The sequence below is a fragment of the Myotis lucifugus genome, unplaced genomic scaffold (assembly GCF_000147115.1).
Source record: "Myotis lucifugus unplaced genomic scaffold, Myoluc2.0 scaffold_29, whole genome shotgun sequence".
In the NCBI taxonomy this organism is placed as follows: Eukaryota; Metazoa; Chordata; class Mammalia; order Chiroptera; family Vespertilionidae; genus Myotis; species Myotis lucifugus.
Genome location: NW_005871077.1, coordinates 7,758,146 through 7,775,856, shown reverse-complemented (window position 1 = coordinate 7,775,856; position 17,711 = coordinate 7,758,146). Strand labels below are relative to the sequence as shown.

The 17,711-nt window shown below is 40.3% G+C and overlaps 1 protein-coding gene across 4 annotated transcripts in view; it reads left to right on the top strand.

Moving 5' to 3' along the window:
* CUL2 (cullin 2) overlaps window positions 1-17,278 on the top strand; it is a 174,496-nt gene extending 157,218 nt beyond the window's left edge. For 3 of the 4 annotated variants that reach the window (XM_023752246.1, XM_006086685.3, XM_023752247.1), the window contains 4 exons: window positions 11,172-11,374; window positions 13,730-13,831; window positions 15,245-15,361; window positions 16,693-17,278. In XM_023752246.1, the coding sequence (XP_023608014.1) occupies window positions 11,172-11,374; window positions 13,730-13,831; window positions 15,245-15,361; window positions 16,693-16,824 (554 nt within the window). In that variant the 3' untranslated portion in view covers window positions 16,825-17,278. The remainder of the gene's footprint in view (window positions 1-11,171; window positions 11,375-13,729; window positions 13,832-15,244; window positions 15,362-16,692) is intronic. The other variant, XM_006086688.3, reaches the window with a different exon arrangement.
* Window positions 17,279-17,711: the final 433 nt, after the last annotated feature.

The window sequence follows — 17,711 nt, the reverse complement described above, 5'->3', positions numbered from 1 at the left end:
TTTTGCCACTCAGCAGTGTGCCTGTCGCAGCACACCTATTGAAAATTTCTGATCTACAATATCAGACATGATAGTTAATGAGAGAAAGATGAAAATTCCATTGGATTTATTACTAGGACATTGAATAGAATTATTCTGACAAACAACTTGATGAAGGGATACAAATACAGGACCTTGAAACTGTTACACTGTATGGATATAAGTATCATTTGTGGCAGAGCAAGAAGTTGCTGGAATCTCAGGTCAGTTGCTAAGATTTAAGTTGAAAACGGAGATAACATTTCATTGGGAAATACATAGACACTTTGATGTCTATTATCCTATATAATAAAGATGCAATATGCAAATTGACCCTCACACCGTCACAAAGATGGCTGTGCCCACAGCGGAGGCGGGGTTCCCATAACGAGCCGTAACGAGCAATCAGGAGGGACCTGAAGCTGCATGGTGCCAGGCCAGGGTGGGGAACCTCAGGCCGCACCCCCACCCCAGCACCGAGCCAGGGGTCCTGAGGTCATGTCCTCGGCCCAGCAGGGCTTGACGGGGGATCTCAGGCCATGCCCCATGCCCTGACACCGGGCCAGGGGACCTCAGGCCGCACTCCCCAGCGCCAGGCTGGGGGACCTGAGGCTGCACCCCCCCATCCGGCACTGGGCTGAGGCACCTGAGGCTGTGCCCCTTGCCCGGCGCTGGGCCGGGGGACCTGAGGCTGCGCACCCCCGCCCAACAGGGCTTGAGGGTGGGGCCGGCCGGGTCTGGATCTCGCCCAATGGGGGTGGGGCCAGCCGAGTCTGGGTCTTGCACGATTTTGAGGTGCACGCGGGTGGGCGGGGACTTGACTCTGGGTCCCGCAGCGTGCCCCAGACTCTGACAGGAGGGAGATTTTTATATACATTTTACTAATTTTCTTTCATCTCTGACACTTCTATTATAGAGAAAGGACAAATAGCAATATTAAAATATTTCCTCTAATTAATTCCCTTTTAATGTGCATCAATTTCGTGCACCGGGCCACTAGTTCATGTAATAAAAAATCACTAATTGCATTTGGTTTTTCTGTCTTCCCTCTTTTGTTACTAAACTCAAGGTATTTGACACTTGGGATGCTCTATTCAAGAATGAGATGTTTTTGTTGCAAGGTAGTTTGATTTATTTGCAGCAAGTAGTGGAGAATGGGATTCATATTCAAAGCTCTGCATCTTGGAAGGAAGGTTCAGTCATTGCTTATATACGCTATTTGATCAATTACATGTTAATTTCTTGTTTGCAGTTGGCTACTGTCATCCAGTTGTGTTCCCCTCAAGCTCATCCTGTTTACAGCTGGTTTACAAAATACTGTGCTACATTCTAACATTTAGTAAGGATAACATTTAGTAAGAACATTTAGAACTACCTAGACCTTGAGACCCTTGTCCTATTTTAACAATTCCCTTGAGATTTTTCACTCCTCATTCTTGCAGGAATAGGCATGAAGGTCATACTTGTGTAACTACTTCCTGCTGAACATGGACAAATTCTCTGGCTGCCTGACTTATGACAGTCATGGAGTCCCCTAGGTCCTGGGATTCCTAAGAACAAGAGTGCATAATAGCCATCACTTCTTTTGAAGAGCAGCTTGAAGGTCAGACAGGTTGACAAGAGTACTGTGGATCTGGATCCTTGTTCTCACCGGGTGGTAGAGCTTGCTTCAGTCCAGAGTGATCTATCCAGCAAAAATGAGTTGTTAGTAACACAAAATGAGGACCTGTCCATATTGGGTTCAGTTGATCTTGCAGGAATCTTGATTTCCATGTTTTTAGCACGTTAAGCGCCATGTCAGTCACCGGTGACTGACACTATACTTTCTCATTTGGACCTCGTCAGTCTCCGGCCGCCAGCATATTGGTGAAATCGGATATCGCGGACTAAATGGAAAGGAAGACAAAATAGGCTTGGCGCTTAACATGTTAAATATACCTGGTTCCCTGGATCATATAGGTGTACTTTAGTATCTGTTTCTGTGGGTAAAATCAGGTTAGCACAGTGGTTGGCAAACTGCGGCCCCTTGAGTGTGGCTCTTCAACAAAATACCACCTGCGGGCGCGCACGTACAGTGCGATTGAAACTTCGTGGCCACAGTCAAGGGGCCAAAGAGCCGCATGTGGCTCGCGAGCCACAGTTTGCCAACCACTGGGTTAGCATATTTATTTAAGTTTTAAGTTACCTTTCCTAAGTGGATTATATGTTTAACGGCCTGTTTTATAAGTGGGTCTTGGCACCCTAAAATTTTAGAGGAGCCTATTAAGGCCTACCATACATAAATTCAAAAGTAGTCAACTTAAGTATTCCTTTAGGTGCTGCTCTGGTCTGGGTTAGGACAGTCGGTAATTAAGCCAGGTCTTATGGGTTTCTTGGTACATTTTGGCTAGGGTCTTTTTGAGTAGTTGATTGCATTATTCTGTTGTTGTTTTTTTTTAAATATATTTTATTGATTTTTTACAGAGAGGAAGGGAGAGAGATAGAGAGCTAGAAACATCAATGAGAGAGAAACATCGATCAGCTGCCTCCTGCACACCCCCCACTGGGGACGTGCCCGCAACCAAGGTACATGCCCTTGACCCGAATCGAACCTGGGACCCCTCAGTCCGCAAGCCGACGCTCTATCCACTGAGCCAAACCGGTTTCAGCAGCATTATTCTGTTTTAACTGAGGACTGTGGTCTCCATGAAGAATGTAAGCTCCACCTAAGATGGAGAGCCCAATGCTACAGCCACTGTAAAAGCCAGCCCATTGTCACTCTGAAAGATCCAGGGGAGTCCTAACATAGGTATTATTTCCTTAAGCAGACCTTTACAACTTCATTGCTCCTTTCACTTCATCATGGGAATGATCTACCCATCCATGAAAGGTGTTTACTAACACTAATAAGTACTTGAATCTTCCAGGACCAAGGAACATTACTGTAATGCCCACCTTCCAGTCTTTTCCAGGTAACATTCCCCAGGCCTGGACTGCCTTAAAGTGGTACCACAGGTCTAATATATGCATTGTACACAGCTAGCCATAACACTATTAATGATTCTTCTCATGCCTGGGATCACTATTACCTGAACTAACTGTTCATATAGTGCTTCCTTCCCAGGGGTTCTTTTCTTTTTTTCTTTTTTTAAATTAAATCTTTATTGTTCAGATTATTACAGTTCCTCATTTTTTTCCCCCATAGTTCCCCTCCACCCGCTTCCCACCCCACCCTCTGCCCTTACCCCACCTCCCCACTGACCTCATCCATAGGTGTACGATTTTTGTCCAGTCTCTTCCTGCACCCCCCACACCCCTTTCCCCCCAAGAATTGTCAGTCCACTCCCTTTCTATGCCCCTGATTCTATTCTATTCACCAGTTTATTCTGTTCATCAGATTTTTTATTCACTTGATTTTTAGATTCACTTGTTGATAGACATGTACTTGTTGTTCATAATTTTTATCTTTACCTTTTTCTTCTTCTTCCTCTTCTTAAAGGATACCTTTCAGCATTTCGTATAATACTGGTTTGGTGGTGATGGACACCTTTAGCTTTTCCTTCTCTGTGAAGCTCTTTATCTGACCTTCAATTCTGAATGATAGCTTTGCTGGGTAGAGTAATCTTGGTTGTAGGTTCTTGCTATTCATCACTTGGAATATTTCTTGCCACTCCCTTCTGGCCTGCATAATTTCTGTTGAGAAATCAGCTGACAGTTTTATGGGTACTCCCTTGTAGGTAACTAACTGTTTTTCTCTTGCTGCTTTTAAGATTCTCTCTTTGTCTTTTGCTCTTGGCATTTTAATTATGATGTGTCTTGATGTGGTCCTCTTTGGATTCCTTTTGTTTGGGGTTCTCTGTGCTTCCTGGACTTGTAAGTCTATTTTTTTCACCAGGTAGGGGAAGTTTTCTGCCATTATTTCTTCAAATAGGTTTTCAATATCTTGCTCTCTCTCTTCTTCTGGCACCCCTGTAATTCAGATGTTGGTTCGCTTGAAGTTGTCCCAGAGGCTCCTTATACTATCTTCATATTTTTGGATTCTTTTTTCTTTTTGCTTTTCCGGTTGGGTGTTTTTACTTCTTCGTATTTCAAATCTTGGACTTGATTCTTGCGATCCTCTAGTCTGCTGTTGGACCTCTGAATAATATTCTTTATTTCAGTCAGTGTATGCTTAATTTCTAGTTGGTCCTTTTTCATATTCTCTAGGGTCTCACTAGATTTATTGAGAGTCTCACTAAATTTATCGGCAGTTTCTAGAAAATTCTTGAAAAACCTTATAACCGTGGTTTTGAACTCTATATCCAGTAGTTTGCTTTCCTCCATTTCTGTCATTTGTGACCTGTTTCTTTTTCTCCACGTTTTGGCTGCTTCCCTGTGTTGATAGGGTGGCTTTCTGTGCTAGGTGTCCTATAGGGCCCAGTAGCTCAGCCTCCCCAATTACCTGAGGTGGACACTCTTGGTGCACCCCTTTGTGGGCTGTGTGCACAGTCTTGTTGTAGTTAAGCCTTGATTGTAGTTGGTATCACTGGGAGGAATTGACCTCCAGGCCAATTGGCTGTGAGAATCAGCTGTGTCTATGGTGGGAGAACTTCTGTGCTGGAGACTCCCTTCTGGGGCAAGACTTGCTTCAGTGGGGCTTTGGTGCTCACTGAGTCTGCCCCCTGAGTACACGTGTACCTTATGGATCTGAAGAGTTGTAATCTGGATGATCCCACTCTGACCACTGGGTACACTGGCACTTGGATCTCTAAGGAAGTGCTAATTTAGCCTCTGCCTGAGGCTACCCAGCAGGAGCTATGGAGGGCTCTGCAGATTCCTCTTCTTTGTTTGGGATTTGGAGGTGCCCAGATGAGGCCCAGCTGTGAAGCAGTGCAAGCTGCTGTGGGGCCTTGGGCCTTCTTTTGGATGTTCTGGGTCTCTCTGACCCAGCTGCAGTTTGTTAGGTAATTTTACATTGCATAGGGCCAGGTCATTCATATGCAAAAGCCTCTGCACACCGCTTGGGTCGGGTGGGGTCTCAGGGAATCAACAGGGCAGAGCAAACAGCTTTGGCTGATCCTCAGTCCTGCCCTAAGAGGTCCCGGGTCTCAGTGTCCCGCGGTAATCGCTGCAAGCTCCTTTGAGAGAAAGCCGCCCTCAAGTTCCGCCCGATGCCAGACAGTCCATTGTCTCCCCGTATGAGTCTGGGTCCCCAGAGACTAGCCCGGAACTAGGGTTCAGAGCGGGAGCGTGTGTCTCCCTCCCGATTGAAAAAGACAACCGCCTTCTCAGTTGCCCACCCTTTCCGCACATGCCTCCATACCTCTGCACTTTACTTCTGCACCTCCTCTGAGTCTCAGTGTGCTTTTCTCTTTCCTTCTAGTTGTAGAATTTCCACTCAGCCAGCCTTCCTGTGGTTCTGGATGATGTCTGTTTTGTCTTTTAGTTGTATTTTTGAAGTGGTTATGCAAGGCAGCAATTTCAGGTGTTTACCTTTGCCGCCATCTTGGTTTCTCCCCCAAGGGTTCTTTTACTACTTTCCAAGGTAGTCTTGAGGAACAAGGGATCCAGAGCCTACAGAATCCTGTCATTCCAAGAAAACATCTCAATTGCCTCTAGTTCCATGGTGGAGCTAGACTGGCTATTACTGCCTTTTACTCTCTGGCTTACTGCCTTTCACTCTGCAGTAAGTTTCTCTGTCCTTGGGAATTAAGAAAATCCAGGTACTTCTAATTTAGGTATCTGGACCTTTTTCTGGCATATTTTGTGTCCTTTTTCTGCTGAATAGTGTTTCTCTCTGCAGTTTCTTTATCAAAGCTGTGGTAGTTAAAATGTCATCTACATATTGGAGTAGAGTCATATTTTTAATCTTTTACAAGAGCCTCTCCAAAGAGGGCTGGGGAGTTTTTGAAACCTGGTGGTAACACAGTCCAGCAATGCTGGGACTTTGATGGGTGTCAGGATCTTACCATTCAAATGCAAAAGATCTTCTGGGAGTCATGGTCCAAGAGAATGCAAAAGAAAGCATCCTTCAAATCTAGAACTGTATAGTATTTGCTAGGTCCTGAGGGATTGGCCAACAGGGTAGAGGGGTTAGGAACAGTGGTAGGGTGTATATACTTCATTCATGGCCCTTAAGCCTTATACAAATCTATATTCTCCTGGGTTCCATTTCTTAAGGGGAAGGATGGGGGTGTTACAGGGTGACTGACAAGGCTGAATGAATCCCTATTCTAGAAATACTTTTAGGATAGGGGCAATTCCTATTTTTGCCTCAGGTTTCAAGGGTTATTGTTTAACGCAGGGCCAGTGGTCTGCTGTTTGATTACTACTTTAAAAGGTAGGGCATTCTTTGCCCTTCAAATTCTCCTTGTGCCTGAATAGCTGGATTAACCTGGTCAAGAATCTCTGTGGGTATAGGTCTTTGGCCTTTTGAGACCCAATGGAGGAGGACCATGAAATCTTTTCCGCTATCATTTGGAATCAGGTGCTTTAACTTTATCTTGGCTAAGTGTATGGTAGCCCCCAATTTACTTAATAGGTTCCTTCCTTAGAGGGGAACTGGACACTCACGTACATAGAGAAAAGAATGGGACCCTATTTCACATGTCAGAGTCTCAAAGAATTTCTTTGTGTCTGGGTTTCTCAACACCCCTTTAATATTACATTCCCTCTTGGAGAGGGGGCCTTCCTGGCTAGTAAGAACAAAGTAACCCAGGTATCCTCATGGGAGATTGGAATGTTATCCTTTGGGGCCTAAAGGGGAGCCCCCTGACCCCGAGTCAGTCTTCATCTGGGGTAACTGCAAAGAATTAGGAGCTTCCCTTTCTTCTCTGAGGACGATTAGGGCATTATTTCTTCCAGTGACCCTTTTGTTTGCAATATACACATTGGTTAGACTTTAGCTTTGCTGGACAACTTTGGTTGGTCCCACGGTGGGGCCTGGGGTTACTCACACAAGGCGGTCTTCTGCCTTTTGTCCCCTGATTACCCAAAGCCTAGCGGGTGACAGCCAGAAAAGCAGCTTGTTTTTTTTTCATCTTTCTTTCTTCCTTTTTTTTTCCTGTCACATCTCTGTTGTTGAAAATCCTAAAGGCTGCTTCTATTAATTGGGAGGTGGGAATGGTAGATCCCACCGCTATCTTTTGTAACTTTCTATAGGTATCGGAGCACTCTGAGATATGAGGTGGGTATTCAGGATAGCTTCACTTCCTGGGTGGTATATGATTACCTTAAGCATTTTTTAAAATTTTCTAAGAATTACCTCTTAGCTTTTGTTGGATGTTTCTAACTTTGCCCCAATTTGCATGGCAGCAACCAGTGTCCTTCATACCCTTCAGCAATAGGTTCCTGTAATACTCAAGGTGAGCCCAGTTTATTCTGTCATTGGGGTCACACTGAAGATTAGTATTGGGAATTAACTCATCTGCTGGCTGCCAGATTTGATTATTAGACTGAGAAGTATGTTTATCAGCCTCTTCCTTGGCTTTTAACAGTACAGTCATTTTTTCCTTAATAGTGAGGAAGATGGTTAGGAGGGATTGAATATCTCCCCAAGTGGAATTATAGGTCATGAATATACCACTAATTAAGCTAATAAACCTCTCTGGATCAGCTTGAAGTCCCTTAGTATTTCCCTTCCAATATACAGATCTGATGTTGAGAAAGGAACATGTACAGTGACCATTCATTCCCTCTTCCCTGTCCAGAACCTGTCTGAGGGGGCACAATTTAGCCTCTGGGTGAAAACTAGTACCTTGACAGGTAGTGGACTTAGGGATACAGGGTGGGAGTATTAATTTCATGTTCTGGAAACGTTTTCAACGGCGTTCCTAACAGATTAGGGGGAACCAAAAGAATTGGGAGGCTGATAGCAGGGAGGAACAGCAAAAGGGAGCCTAAAAGAAACAGGCCTCCCTGAGAGGGAGGCAGGGTTCCCCTAGTTTGAGGACACCTGGGGGCAAGCAATCAAGGAGGTCTTCTCTGAGAGGCCCTCAAGAACTGGCAATATCTTGCCTGATGGCTCAGTTTCCAGTCCTTGGGTTCTTTTAAATATATTTCCCATTTTTCTTAAGAGGTATTTTCAACCTTTCAAACAACCTGGCACTGACCAGTAATAGTATAACTGACTCCCAGCTTGCCAAGAAGGCCAGTAACAGAATTCCAGGGTGACTACCATAAAAATACTGGCACATTTACATATCAGACAAATAAGGCAAATGCAAATATATACATAAAGAATAAAATCCATTTCCTGCTTGCCAGGCAACCAGACCAGAGATTGTCACCGAGGATGTCTTGGATATGCCCCTCAGGCATTCCTCAACCCTCCATTGTTAGATGTAAGTTGGGCCCTGAATCAGGCATCCCAAAGATAGTTCCTGTCCAACCAACCAGAAGCCAAGTGTACACTAGAACTGAAACTACATTTCTGACAACCCTATACCCAAAATGGGAATAGAAACACTAATTAACACATCTAACGGGGCTGACATTTAGTAATAACATTTAGAACTGCCCAGACCTTGATACCCTTTTCTTATCTAACACTTTCTCTACCACCTTCTGAAGTGCTGAACAAAACATGTTTAGGTGGTTACTATGCTTTGCTGTCGAGACAGGCCAGGCAGCTTTTCCAGTGGTCAGCAGTAAGTGGGAGTCTCATATAGAACAGACCCCTCATATAGTTTTATTCTCTTTAAACCTTTCAGTTACATTTATACCATTGAGATCCTGTGAAGCTTGTCCTGTTTATATTTTAACATTCAGCAAGAAAAACACATAGTAATAACATTTAGAACAGCCCAGTCCTTGATACCCTTTTCTTATCTAACACTTTCTCCATCATCTTCCCCCCACGACCACTCTAACCCTCTGGACATATTTTTTTTAAGACCGGCATTCTGGATTTGTCACATTACTTAATTGTGATGTATTTTATTTGTTTTCTGATTCTCTATATTTTCTGTGAAGTGGAAATCAGGTCTAAAAGTTTCATTATATTCAGATTAAATATTGTTGGCAAGAATACTAAGGATTTTCTGATGTTAATATTACATTACAACAGAGGACATGTAATATCAGATTGTCCCACTATTAGCGACACTAAAGTTGCTCACTTGGTTAAGGTGGTGACCAACAGATAGCTCCGTTGTAAAGATATATTCCCCTTTTCATTTAGCAGGTAATTTGAAGGGCAATATTTAGGTCCCAGTCTTTTCAGCCATGAGCTGACCAGTAAGAGCATGATGCTGGAAAAGTGGGAAGAGGTCCATGTTCCCCTGATCTTGATAATTTATTGAGAAAAAAAAAAATAGCAAGAAAAAAGTGTAATACAAAGCTTACTAGTTGAACCCTTTTTTAAGTTGCAGACTGTACTTGATAATAAGTGACACTTTGACTCCTTATTTGCACTGTCTCCTCATGCTGTTTTGTTTCTAGTGATAATAAAAGACTGTTTATGTCACAGAAGACTCGTTCTGTTTCCAAACCCATGGCATCATATTACAACATCAAGGACATGCTGGCTGATGGTCTCATTTAGTCATTGAAGTGCTTGTTGCATCCTATATAATAAAAGGCTAATATGCAAATTGTTCCCTCGACCAGGAGTTCGACCAGGGGGCGGGGCCAGCTGGCCTACTGCCTGCGGCCCCTCCCCCCAGCCAGCCTGGCCCAATTGACCCAGATCGAGGCGGGCCGGCCGGGTCCCACCTGTGCACAAAATCATGCACCAGGCCTCTAGTTGTTTTATATTGGTTTCTGGTATATGACTAAGCAGTCATCACGCAAATGATAGAATGTAGTTTATGTGATGTTTTGCTCCTTGCCACATTTTCCAAACTTAAATGTTGAGATGAAAGCCCTTAATGTACTCTTTATACTAATTGTTAGTAGTATACACCTAGTGATAATTTCTTACTTAAACTCTTTGTGTGAATAGAATATTCTAATTAATATATTAAACTTTTTTTCATGAAAATTCAGAGATTAGGGATTTTTTTCCTCCCAAATCATTTTGAAGAATATTTCTTAATATCAGTTTTTTTTTTTTAAATAAGTCAAGGTATAATAAAAGTTAAAATAGGCATGTGTGTTCTGATAATAAATTGGAGAATAAAATTATATTCTTTAAAATCTTTAATTAAATAGTGAATAAAGAAGCACAAAATCTTGATCAGAGTTACTAATATGGGGAATGCAGCCTCTAGGGTTCAGTTATGTGAAATACAGCTTCCTTGAGTTAAAATATAGGGTTCTGAAACCAGTTTTCATGCTGGGTTAGTTTATAATCCATTGACAGTCAAATAATGCAAGGGGTGTGTGTGTGTGTGTGTGTGTGTGTGAGAGAGAGAGAGAGAGAGAGAGAGAGAGAGAGAGAGAGAGAGAGAGAACACGCAATCACTGTACCACAACTTTATGATTTAGGAAGTAGTTCTTTGACTTACCTTAGCTTTTTTGACTGTTACTGAATTTCACAGAATGCATACATGTTGGTCATACAGTTTGTTGCAAGCTTTTCAGTGTTCTCTCTCCCTGGGATATTGCAGAACTGCAGTACAACTAAACCTGCTGTATATTTAATAGCTCTTAGGGGGTAAGGTTGAGTCTAGCACACTGTTATTCTATCAACTGTTTAAATAAAATTAGGATCTATCTATCTTTCCCATTCTTGTTTTCTCCTAGAAAATTGCTGGGAAGAAAGATGCAATTTTAAAAATGTTGGCAGAAGTTATAGTTTAATCAAAGCTGTAGGATAAGCATTTCCTATGTGCTCATAGACCTCCCTGTAGGCTTGACCCTTCCCTGGAATAGAGCAGATGGAGACAGCACATGAAGCCATTGCTAATAGCAAGCCGACATTCTCTCCCCTTTGTCTGTTTTGTTTTGGGTTTTTTTTCCTATCCCCACCTCCTCTTACTGTTTTTTTCTAAGTTTTAGTTAGCCTTCCATTGACTAAAGACATTGTTTAAACCCTACTGGTAAAGTTATGATAGCTTAACCATGATTTATACTCAAAACTAAGAGCCCTACCCCCAATCCCTCAAACAAACAAAATAATTACATTGCCAGCAAGAATGGCTTTACAATTAATAAAGGAGAATAATATCCAAAATCGACAGTTATTATTCAAGTAATTTCAAAATGTTTCTTTGAATGACCAGTTTATTGTCACAATTTTGTTTTAATTGTAGGTGAAGTTAAAATGAACTATTTGGGCAAACCATATGTAGCCATGGTTACAACATACCAAATGGCAGTTCTTCTAGCCTTCAACAACAGTGAAACTGTCAGCTATAAAGAGCTTCAAGACAGCACACAGATGAATGAAAAGGAACTGACAAAAACAATCAAATCATTACTTGATGTGAAAATGATTAACCATGATTCAGAAAAGGTATGGGAATTTAAAGGTCAAGGAATTTAAGCGTTGTAAACATTAAAGCATTTTCATGGGATGTTCACAGTATTGAAAGTAGGTTATAATTGTTAATGCCCTTGGTACTTTGGAAAGCACTTGAATCAGCTACATTACTGCTGGTTCCTTACAACTGTGAACTTGAGGAGTCACAGAGAAGGCTATGTAAATTGGTGCCTATGTGCCCTTTACAGTTTGATTTTCTTTGTCCTATACTATGACAATGTACTAAGAAATTGGAAAAAAATTGCCATTGAGAATTTTTGATTGAGTTTGAAAACTGTAGCTTATCTTAAAACTTTCCAAGATTTCTTCCCCCATGTATTTTTGGTTAATGTTTAACTGTATGGTTCTGTAGTAGGAAATAACAGCCTATTGATGTCATTTGTATATTTAACATGTGCAACTGGAACCCAACACACTCACTTTCATATCCTTTAATTTCAGAACTCAAATAACCTCCATATTTTTAAAATACCTATCATGAGACTAGCAAGCCAATGGTATATTCCTTTTTCTTTATAACTTTTCTTTACAGTAGTAAGTTTTTGTTATTATAATACTAGAGGCCCGATACACGAAAATTCATGCAAGAGTAGGCCTTCCTTCCCCCAGTGGCCAGCGCCGGCTTCGCTCCGGCTGGCTGCCAGCAGGAACCCGGGACCCAGGCTGCTTCCCTCCGGCTGCCAGCAGGCACCTGGGACCTGGGCGGCTTCCCTCCGGCCACTGGCAGGCACCCAGGACCCAGGCTTCGCTCTGGCCCCAGCTTCGTCTGGAAGGATGTCCGGGAGGACATCTAGTCTAATTAGCATATTACCCTTTTATTACTATAGATATCTTGGATAATTAAATGGTTTTTAAAAAGCAACTGATGTGGGTTAAATCTCCTACTTCAAATTATTGTACCTATAAGAAAAAAATTCTTGTAGATGGTATTTCATTTTTATTTTGGTAAAGTTAATAGCCTACAACTTACTTCTCTCATCAATTCATTTTGCCGACATCTCTAAGATTATGATAACATTTTATATCCTATAGTTGAACAGTTCTAAATTACATATATTCTGAAATTCAAATCTTTCAAAGGCTTTTCTTAATTTTGAGAAGTGATTAAATTTTTTTACTTCAGAATCTTTAAATGTTAAAATTCTTAATATTAAGATTTTAAATACAGAAATTAATTATGACTTAAAACAATGAACTTATTTTAAGTTAAAAAATTTTAAGCTTAATTGCTGAAGTTAGAAGTTATATATATATTTTTAAATGTGTTATTTTCACTGCCCAAAAATATACAAAATAAATATAGATTGTTTGCACATTAAATTTTAATTATGAATCTGCTGGTTTCTTAGAATTTCTTAATTTATTATTAAAACTGAGTCTATCTACCATACCAAGTGCTTCTTTTTTTGTTGTTGTTAATCCACATCCAAGGATATCTTCTCCATTGATTTTCAGAGAGAGTGGAAGGGAGGGAAGGCAGGAGGGGAGAGAGAAAGAGACATCAACATCGCTTGGTTGCCTCCACATGTACCCCGACCAGGGATAGAACCTGCAACCCAGGCACATGCCTTTGACAGGAATTGAACCCTCCACCCTTCAGTGTGAAGGTCAAAGCTCTAACCACTGACCCACACCGGCCAGGGCCTATTTAAGTGCTTCTTGATCCTGCTGATAGAGAAATTTCAGTATATGATATGAGTGGCTTTCGTAAGCCTAATAGAGAAGTTGTGATTCTAAAAGTTGCCTTAAAAACTTTCACTTGAGGAAAGGCCACTTGCTTCTGGCAGAGTGAATAAAACATGAATTTAAGAGCAGACTCTTGGCAGAATCACACCAGGGTCATGGAGAAATGATACTTGTGTGCCACTGGAAACAGCTTGCTTTTATAGTCAGGTAACTTATAATTGGTATTGTTATTGCAGCACTTAAAAAAACATTTGTTTGTTCAGTTTTTCAAAATGGGGTGATGGGAAAATTATGAGTCGACATTTCATAAAAATTAAAATGTCAAGTTCTGTTTAAGCCAGTGAGCTTGACTCTTTTGTCTTATCCAAATGTAATATATGTAATAGTCAGGCCAGAAATTTGCTTACTTATTTAATCTAAATTGATTAAAATTCTATCAAGTGTAAAATTAGAAAAGAGTTGTTTTTTACTTCTTTGTTTGAAAGAAGACAATCATTTTTCTCTCAAATAATCTTTATAATGTAAAAGATTATGAGAATTTAGGATGTTTTTTCTTGGTTATTTCATAGCATATTGTTTGCAGCAACTCTTATGTAATGGTTTTATGTTTTATAAATATAAGTGAATTATTTGTAATTGTAGGAAGATATTGATGCAGAATCTTCATTTTCATTAAATATGAACTTCAGCAGTAAAAGAACAAAATTTAAAATTACTACATCAATGCAGAAAGACACACCACAGGTAAGAGCTTTTCTATGTCATTTCTTTTGGAAATATTAAAGCATTGTACTTTGCAAGTAGAGTAACAATGAGAAATGATGCAAAACTCTGCACATCAAAATTAATGATATGATATATCTTTTCTGGCATATTCTTTGCATTTACTAACCCTATAAACAAAATCTCTGCTAATAGTTTAGATTTTAAAAACAGTGGTATAATGGGTACCTAAGGAAAAGGGTGCTGCATTGCTCTTAAACTAAATGTATTGCTCTGCTTTGCATCTTTCTAAAAATTTCTATCTTGAATAGTAATATAATCTCTTAGATTTTTCATTTGTAAAATAAGGGAAAGTTTTACAGCTAATTTCTTTCAAAGGAAAGTTGTTAAAAATGCTTCTCAAAGTTTCATGTGTAAATGAACCACCTGGGAATCTTGTCAGAACTCAAATTGTGATCTATGAGGTGTGGAGTGGAGTCCAGACTACCAGATAAGCCAGTTTGCATGTGTACTGTTGATTTCTTTAACTCAGCAGTGATTATTGCTTATTTCTGGGGTGGCCTGTTCACATCACTTACACTTCCTAATTGCTACCTATGTCGTTGGGCTTGGGGCAGGATGTGAAGGTATATATGATGTCAGGCCCACTTCAGGAACTTCCCCATGGGGAAACAAATGTTAATGAATTGCTATTAAATTTGAACCCTAAAATGTTCAATGTTCTATTTTCCTTCAGACTAATGAATAATAATTTGTAAGATATGGGTTATATTTTTATCTGTTAAAAGCCGTTATGAGATCCCTATTAATGTGGCATTGCCGACTTCTATGCCTTGCTTCTACTGTTACCTTGAGCTGTATGATTTATGCCCTTTTTGGCTCATCCTTTCTGGCTTCTCTGCTTGAGCCAAATAGAACCCTCCACAGTTCTTCCCCTTGAAGCCCAATCCAGTATGCACTTGGAGCCATTTACTGAAGCATCTAAAAGCATTGTGGTATAGTGTCTGTACTCACTGAAAGGACAGCATTCTTGAAAATTACTGTTCTGTGTCATTTAAGTTCTAAGTCAAGTCTCTGTTCATCATTATTTATTCTCCTATACCAGTGGTCAGCAAACTGCAGCTTGCAAGCCACATGTGGCCCTTTGGCCCCTTGAGTGTAGCTCTTCCACAAAATACCATGTGCGGGCGCGCACGTACAGTGCGATTGAAACTTCATGGCCCATGCGCAGAAGTCGGTATTTTGTGGAAGAGCCACACTCAAGGGGCCAAAGAGCCGCATGTGACTCGCGAGCCGCAGTTTGCCGACCACTGTCTATACCCTCCTCTACCCAATGCTCAGTATTGATTAGAAATTTATTTAAATTCACTGATAAAATGAATTCAGAACAATTATGATTTACTGTCTCATTTACTTTTTCCCACCTGTAAACAGGAAATGGAACAAACTAGAAGTGCTGTAGATGAGGATCGGAAAATGTATCTCCAAGCTGCTATAGTTCGTATCATGAAAGCACGAAAAGTACTTCGGCATAATGCCCTTATTCAAGAGGTAAAAGAGGGAAAAGTCTTCAAAACTTCTTGGGGTAGAGAGTATTACCAATGTACAGATGAATAATGTTTCTTTGTAAAGATGATTACAGAAATCCAGTGATTCGCAAATAGCATAAAGATATGCTTCATTACATAATGGGAACAGTACCCACTTTTAATTTCAGAATTAAGTTCAGATTTGCTTTGGCTTGAGTTCAGAGGTATAAACTTCACCAGTTTATTGAGTCTTTTCTCCAGTTATTGGAGGAAGTTGACCACATCAAAGACTCATTCCATAAGTATATTGAGTGTCTATGATGCAATAGCGCTGTGTTTGCTGTTGGGAGTTTAATGCAGAGCAAAGCAAAATGTGGTTCCTGCCCTTTTGTAGTTCACAGTATAATAGGGAAGAAATACATTATTGAAATAATCTATATATATAAAAGCCTAAGCGACCACCCGACCACTCAACTGGTTGCTATGTCGTGCACTGACCACCAGGGGGCAGACGCTCAACGCACAGGCATGGAAACATGGAACAGACTGATGAATCTCAGAGGGAAGGGGGGAGAGGGGAGGGTGGGAAGAGATTAACCAAAGATCTTATATGCATACTAGAGGCCTAGTGCACAGATTTGTGCACCAGGGGGTCCCTCGACCTGGCCTGCGGAGATCAGGCCGAAACTGGCAGTCCGACATCCCCCAAGGGGTCCTGGATTGCGAGAGGGCACAGGCCAGGCTGAGGGACCCCACTAGTGCACGAATCCATGCACTGGGCCTCTAGTATGCAATATAAAATTACAGTAACATGCACTGAAAAAAGTTATACAATACTGTGAGAATGTACATAAAAATCTTGAAGTGTTACTTCAGCTAAGAGCTGAAAGTTGAGTAAGGGAAGCTTAAGGGTATGGGTATTTAGATAGATTAATTAGTTGATAGTTTAATTTATTTATGTATGAATATTAGATTTTGCTATATATATGTTTTGCATTTTAATTTCTTCACAACATAAACATTAGGCTTTTTCCTTACTTTGCATAAATTATTATTTTTGTTCATGTCAGAATTGATCTAATTCTCCGTCTCCTTATGCACTGCTCTCTGAGTTTAAAATTTTTAATATTGTTATGGCACTCGCTTACTTGATATATCATGTGTATCCATTTAAGATGATTTTATTCTGTTTAATATAATTTCATAATTATTTTAAGTATATTTTTCTATATGGCTTAGATATCCTTGATGGAACCTCAATAAAATTGAGAAACTTTTATAGCTGATTGGTTAAAAGTAATTATTTATGACTGATTAATTGGCAGTAGTTTGACACCCATGTCTCTCTTACAGGTGATTAGCCAGTCAAGAGCTAGGTTTAACCCTAGTATCAGCATGATTAAGAAGTGTATTGAAGTGCTGATAGACAAACAGTACATTGAACGCAGCCAGGCTTCAGCAGATGAATACAGTTACGTAGCATGATGTTGCTCTCCTCTGTGTGGGTGTGAGAAGATCATTGCCATCACCATTTGGTGTGTTCCTGTGGGGAAAAGAGCAGGCCTATGCCTCCATAATTTGGTCATTTGGCAGCCCCTGTTTTTCTGCTGTTTACAACATCACCAGTGCCACGTCATGAGCGTCAGAGAAAATGCCTAGAGATATTTCAAGCTCATGTCATTATGACATTTCTTAAACCTTTATTAAAGAATGAGTGAAGTATTGCTGAAATGTGGAAATTTGGTTGGGTACCATGCTTTTTCTCCCCTTCACGTTTGCAGTTGATGTGTGTGTTTTTTTTTTTAATGTATCTTAAAGGACATAAAATAAAAAACTGAAATATCATAATATGACAGATAACCTAATAATTGTATCTACATTAAAATGACAAACATGATATTGCTGCTTGTCAAATAAAAAAATAAAGAAATAGAATGCCTTTTTTATGTGGATGGAGTATTACACTAAATCATATATAAATGTTCCTGAGTCATCAAAGCAGCGAATGCAGCTTTAGTTGCATTTTTATCTGAATGGTTTAATTCACTTGTACTCCTACTTAAATCTTACTGAAATATGTCGATTTTTCTAGAGTGCATAAAAATGCATTCAGCATAAAGAATATTTTCTTTTTAAGGATTGGAACTACAATGGATATGAGCATTTTGAATATTGAGGATTTAATTCCATCAAGAGTTTCTGGTGATGTGCCATACCACAGAAATGGAGTATGAGGGGAATATGTGGTGACTTCAAGTCTGGCATAGGAAGAGTCTTTCATTAAAAAGTCATCTCCTGTTTTCATAATATATTATTTCTAACATAGAATAATGCTACCACTCTATCGCCTTCCCCTCTACCTTTCTCTGAGT